Raw genomic sequence first — 5,732 nt, 5'->3', positions numbered from 1 at the left:
GCACGGGAGCTCCCGCCCCAGCCCCTCCCAGGGCTGTGGAGGCCAGCTATGAGCCTCGGGGCTGGGTGGGGCGCCCTGTGCCCTGAGTCACAGGGAGCAGCTTGCTGGATCACCTTCCAGACTGACAGGGGTCACTGCTCAGGGATGCAGGGGAAGGGCGTTTTACAACTGCACGTGACATAACTTAATACAGGACATTCGGGGAGAAACGGAAGGCAGAAAAAGGGAGGGATCAACGTGCTTTGTGGAGTAACAAGGGTGGGAAAACAGGGCTAAGTACTCGTGTCTGGCCTCGCCTGGCACCTGATCAATGCAGTCTGTCCTGTTTTCTCATTCAGCTCCATTTATAATTGTTTTTTTCGGTGAATGGGCTCTATTCTGTTCTGAACATGTGTGTGCGTGTGCATCTGGGTGCCAGCAAGCAGCCAGACCGCAGGTCACTGGGGACTGCTTGTCTGCGGGGACAGCAAGCGAGAGTCAATGTGTGATCCCAGGTGAGGCCAGGCTCATTGGAGAGTAAGGGAAGCAGCTGGGCAGGGAGATTTTGTGTGTGTGTGTACGCCTGTGAGTGACACAACCAGAGGGGCTGCTACCAGAGGAACCAGATCATGAAGGATCCTGAAAGATCCACACCTCCTCAGGACTCTTTTGATAGCCAGACAACTCACCCGGTTGCCATCGAAGAGACAGAGCCGAACATGTCTGCTGAGAACCTGTATACTGGGTCTTGGGAGAGGAATCATTTTACAGCTGCATAAAGTTACAATCAGGGATACTCGAGTTGGTCTGGGAGAGATCTGAAACACAGACAACAGAAGAAGGATTAAATCTACAGGTTTCTCCTGCATGTGGTTCACTTTGTGTTTGTTTACTGTGATGGACAAGTGCAGCATTCACCAGACAGGGTTCTTCTAACCACAAAGCTTGTGTAGTATTAGCAGCAGCAGGATTTCCACATAAGCCTTTAGCTCTCTTCTAAGGAAATTTCTACAAATATGTTAATGTGACCAAAGGTCCTATCAAAGTTTGAGAAGAAATAAATATTCTAAAAATGGTGCGGTGCAAAGGCAGACACAATCATTAGCCAAACTGAAAGATGCCAAATTAAATTGGTGATTTCACAGGTTCACGGTTTAAAAAAAATGCAGACCTGCTTCACCCCAGACAGGCAAGGAACCCACAAACTTAAGATGAAACGTGACTCTTAAAACACCCAGCATGACAATTTGCACTCATGTTTTGCCTATTAGAGAGCAGGATGTGGTAACACCTACTGCCTAAGGAGTCTGGTTTGACATCAAAATCCATCAGCTGTTTCACAGCAATATTTACCCACCAATATGAAATACTGGCAGCAATTCACATCTAGAGATCCTGCCACTTCTCCCAAACCAAAAGCATCACAGCTTTTTTACCAGTAATACTCACAGTATTTTTTTCAGAGTTCCAGACCAAGTCTTTGAAAGCCAGCTGCGATGGACTAAGTTCAGGCTGCAAAAAGTAACTTGCTCGAAACCAGTTGCCTACAAGAGTAATTTTAAAATTCTTAAAATTTTATATGAATGGCACTCAAAATTCAGATATGGCTAAAGTCTATTTGAATATTTGACTGGTCCAAACAAAATTGTGAAGGTATTTTCTACAAGCACTCCTTAAAAAGGGTACTTTTAATATTTGTAAGTATTCTGCAGTATTTAATTACAGAAGTATGGTACTTTAATTAACAAAAAAGAGCTATTGATTTGAAACAGTTTTAAAGAGGAAGTATGTTCCAAAGAGGAAAATCTTTGAAATCATCAGGAAATTTGTCATTGCCTCTGCATGGCCAGGCTTTCACACAGGTAAATTAAAACTTAACTGAAGATGACACAGAAAAAAGCCTTTTAGACATTATTTGATGACTCAATACAGCCTGTACAGATGACCCAATTATAACGAAGCAGTACTGATTTTAGGCCAACAGGCTAGTGACCAGGGTAAGAAACTCCCCACAGACACTTGAAAACCTGCACTGCAGTTATTGTGAGAAAACCTTACCTTCCTCTAAGAGCTGGAAAAGTGTGGACAGGCGGAATCCTGCAGGAACTGCTCCTGTGTTTGCCAGTACCTCTACTGTGTCATTCTATAAGAAAAAAAGAAAAGAAAAAGGATATTAGTATTCCTGCTATTTAACAGCTAATTCTGTCCTAATCTAGAACTCTCACACAACTAATATCAGAGACCTGGGGCATCAGTCACCTCTTCTCATCTGAAGCCAAGTTTGGCCTGTGCTCAGGAACTTTTCCTCTGTTTCATGTATGAATGCAGCCGGGCTCCTGTTTTGTTAAATACCCCTCCCATTCCAAAGCGGCAGCAGAGCTGTCACTTACAGAACAAAATCACACCCTTGAGAAAGAAAGGACAACTGTGGCAAAACAACAAAAGACATCTTATTTGCTGCTTCATGCAGACACATGGGCTGAGCTGCAGCCTATTTCTAAAGCACTAGAAAACATTACTGGAGCATTTCTTGCTACAAAAGCACCGAGATGATAATTAAAAACAGTAATATGAGAAATACTGTCTGGGAAAGGGCAAACTTTGTCTACAAAAGAATTAACATTATGGCAGGTGAAGTTGCTATGTGAGAGACACACCTACCTCTGTAATAGCTCTTCTTACAGCACTCCAGTGAGAATCTGTTCTGGAGGGAGAATAGTATATTTTTAATAACTATATCTGAGACACTAATAATGACATCATTTCCAGACACTAAGACTAATTGCTAGACTGTCTCATGAGCTGGAACATAACTTGATACATGACCCAATCATTCTTTGATTTTATGAGGGGGGAAAAAAGAAGGCAAACCAAAGCAAAAGGCCCCAACAAACCCACTCAACTAAAAGTGTGTCTGCACACAGAAAAAAAGAGCCAGTGACAGCTGTACTTAAAAAGAAAAATGCAAATAACCAAATACTCACTGTAAGAAATGCACTGCCAGATTTAAGGAGTAAGAATAATTTTATATGTATTTGCTTTCACATCACTCCATTTACCTTTTTTTAATTTCAGTTCCATCTGCTGTTTCATCCACCACTTCTATGTGTTCTTCACTCTGCTCTTGGCTTTCACTATCGTCATTATGGGCCTGTAATTCAGATTCAGCATGTCAAAGGGCTTGATTTCTTCACAGTACTGTTCTTAAAAACGCTTTTCCCGACCATTGCCTGTGTTAGTAGTTTAGAAGAGGAGCTTTTCTGTCTGTGACCTGTCACTCCTGAGCACCGTAACTGCAGAACACTGCCCTTAGTTCTGCTGCTGCAGCAAGGGATTGGAATATTCCTATAAGTCAGCAAGAGAATGCATTTGCAAAGCGGATTCTTTAAAAAGAGAAACACATTTTCAGGGGTTAGGGCATCATGAAGTAAAAAGCTAGCTCTTAGTTACACTCTAAGAAGCTCTGTTCCATCTGATCGCTCAATCCAAACTGTGTGCCCACATTTAAACGTTCACCACAGTTGTACGCTGGAGATATATGTGCAGAAGTACATAAACTAGTACGTGTAGGCAACCAAAAAACAAACGAAAACCAGTTATAAAGCTTTAAAATAAGTGTTTTTAAAAGGTTATTCTGCAGCGAATTACAGAACACTCCAACATTCAGGTGGACTCACATTTCATATGAAAAGCCTGAATTAGCCCACAGCAGCTTGGAGTCTTCAGAGCTGACCTTTAGTGGCCAAGATGATGGCTTTCATATTCAAGAAACTACTCTATGCTTACATGCCACACCTTCATCAGGCAGAGAAATACATTTTTGCCAGCCTTCTCCACACACACGCGTACAAACGTGGTGTTACTTCCAAAGAACCGGCAAAACGCCGCTGTGTGTCCTCATGCAAGGGCTGTGACCAATTTTATGCAGCTATGCGATCATTAATGTATTTAAAATAACAGAGGGCAGACTAGAACAGAAGAAGGTCGTAGCACACCCACCGCAAGATAGGTTCTAGGGACGAGGCCTCTCTCCCCTTTCGAGTTTTCGGCTACCCACCATCCATCCGCCTTCTTGTCGTGTATAAGAAGGACTTCACCTTTCTTTGCCATTAGAAGGAGAGACAGAGACAAAAGACAATCAAATACTTCAAAACAGTTTGAGGTGTAACTGAAAAAAAACCCACAAAAACTTTTTTTTTCCCACCGCAGAGATCAGAGACTACTGTGAGAGACCCTGCCACTACAGCAGGTGTCAAAAGGACACCAGACTCCACAAAGCCACATGTACACTGGGAAAAGCCATTTCTCCCTGAATCCTGTGAATTCAAGAAGAGTAGGCTTTAATTATAGTTATTGCTTAATACAGAATGATCTGCAGTCAAAAAACTTCGAGAGAGATGTATTTACCGTAAATGTGAGATCCTCTTCCTGCTGTGCAGTAAAGTTTCCAATTGCAATACACTCCTTAATGTTTGGATCATCCAACAATTTATCCTCCCCATCATCATCTGCTTCTTCACTGTCTTCCTCCTCGCTGCTTTCTTCATCCTCACTCTCATCCTCTTCTCCACTTTCATCCTCTGTTTGAGGATCTTTCTGATGTTCCTTATCCCTACCCAAAATAAATCAAACTTATAAAAATTATTACTTCAACAAAATTTCTTGAAATGGCTGTACACCCTTGCAATAAGGGCTTCTCTGTGAGAACATTATCCAGAATCAAAATTTCCATTCCTGTGGTTTACTTTCTGTCCTGATCTGAAAAAACTCCAGAATCCCAGTGGCGTCTCTTCCCTAAGCATACAGACCCCACTGCCTCCTCTCCTCTCAACAGCCATGTTTTATTTCAGCCATTTACTAACACCCTCAGAAAATTCCAGCGAGTCCTTCTTGGACGCATCAAGAAAACAAACCCCAGAAGAGCTGTTGCTTTCAGCACTTCTTTTCTTTAAGACAATAGATGATGACAAGCTAACAAATTTTCAGGGTCCTTTCCAATCGCACAGGTATAATTCTATAGAAGTGCAGATCGTATTTGTTTGCTAAAGCTACTTACGCTGCATAATTTGTGGTCACACTATCCTGATCCAAGTTAAAAACAAGTTTCTGCAGCTGTTGAGAGAGTTTTAGCAATAGCTTTTCTTCTTCTTCTTTCCTCTGGCTGTAATTCCCCACAGGCGCAGGCTCATCAGCCTGAGAAAGAACACAACAACAAATGCTCAAAGAATCGAAGTTCTCCTTTAAAGTTGGCTTTCTAGGCACATCTTACAAGCTTTCTCTTTCCTGGGCTGCTCTCACTCCCTGTTTCATGACATCTTTCTTGCCCTTTTACTCTCCCAAGTTGAATTTCATGTTAAATTTCAAATCTGCATTCTCCGCTTCCAGTACAACACACTGGGTTGATGAACGTCTTACAATGTGAGAAGGTTTAAAAAGTGAGGGTTTAAAGATTTTAGATGGATGCCGGAGGTCTCACTCCGGGGCTGGCAGCGTTAGGCCTTGCTCTTGTCCCAAGGCTTCTAAACCGGGAGAGGCCGGAGTTCTCGGAACGCTCTCTGTGACGCCTCTGGGAGAAAACCATTAACAAATGTGTCTCCGCACTTACTTTTCTCAAACCACGAAGAGCGTGCGTGTTCTCATCCACCAGCTTCTTCAGCTGCACGCATCTGCGGTGAAGGCCAGAGAGATGTTATTTTCCGAACACCCCGACGGCCCGGGGCCCCCTCGGGGGCGCCTCCTCACCTCTGCCGAAG

General features: G+C 43.0%; 1 protein-coding gene across 1 annotated transcript in view; it reads right to left on the bottom strand.

Moving 5' to 3' along the window:
* NPHP1 (nephronophthisis 1 (juvenile)) overlaps positions 1-5,645 on the bottom strand; it is a gene marked incomplete at its 5' end in the record, with an annotated part of 13,978 nt that extends 8,333 nt beyond the window's left edge. The window contains 9 exons of the mRNA XM_009865035.1: positions 669-797; positions 1,429-1,523; positions 2,038-2,122; positions 2,641-2,683; positions 3,039-3,130; positions 3,979-4,080; positions 4,387-4,591; positions 5,036-5,172; positions 5,585-5,645. Coding sequence (XP_009863337.1) covers positions 669-797; positions 1,429-1,523; positions 2,038-2,122; positions 2,641-2,683; positions 3,039-3,130; positions 3,979-4,080; positions 4,387-4,591; positions 5,036-5,172; positions 5,585-5,645 — 949 coding nt within the window. The remainder of the gene's footprint in view (positions 1-668; positions 798-1,428; positions 1,524-2,037; positions 2,123-2,640; positions 2,684-3,038; positions 3,131-3,978; positions 4,081-4,386; positions 4,592-5,035; positions 5,173-5,584) is intronic.
* Positions 5,646-5,732: the final 87 nt, after the last annotated feature.

Source organism: Apaloderma vittatum, unplaced genomic scaffold (genome assembly GCF_000703405.1).
Source record: "Apaloderma vittatum isolate BGI_N311 unplaced genomic scaffold, ASM70340v1 scaffold20292, whole genome shotgun sequence".
Lineage (NCBI taxonomy): Eukaryota > Metazoa > Chordata > Aves > Trogoniformes > Trogonidae > Apaloderma > Apaloderma vittatum.
The sequence above is the reverse complement of the archived record's forward strand: the minus strand, read 5'-3'. Positions and strand labels throughout refer to the sequence as shown.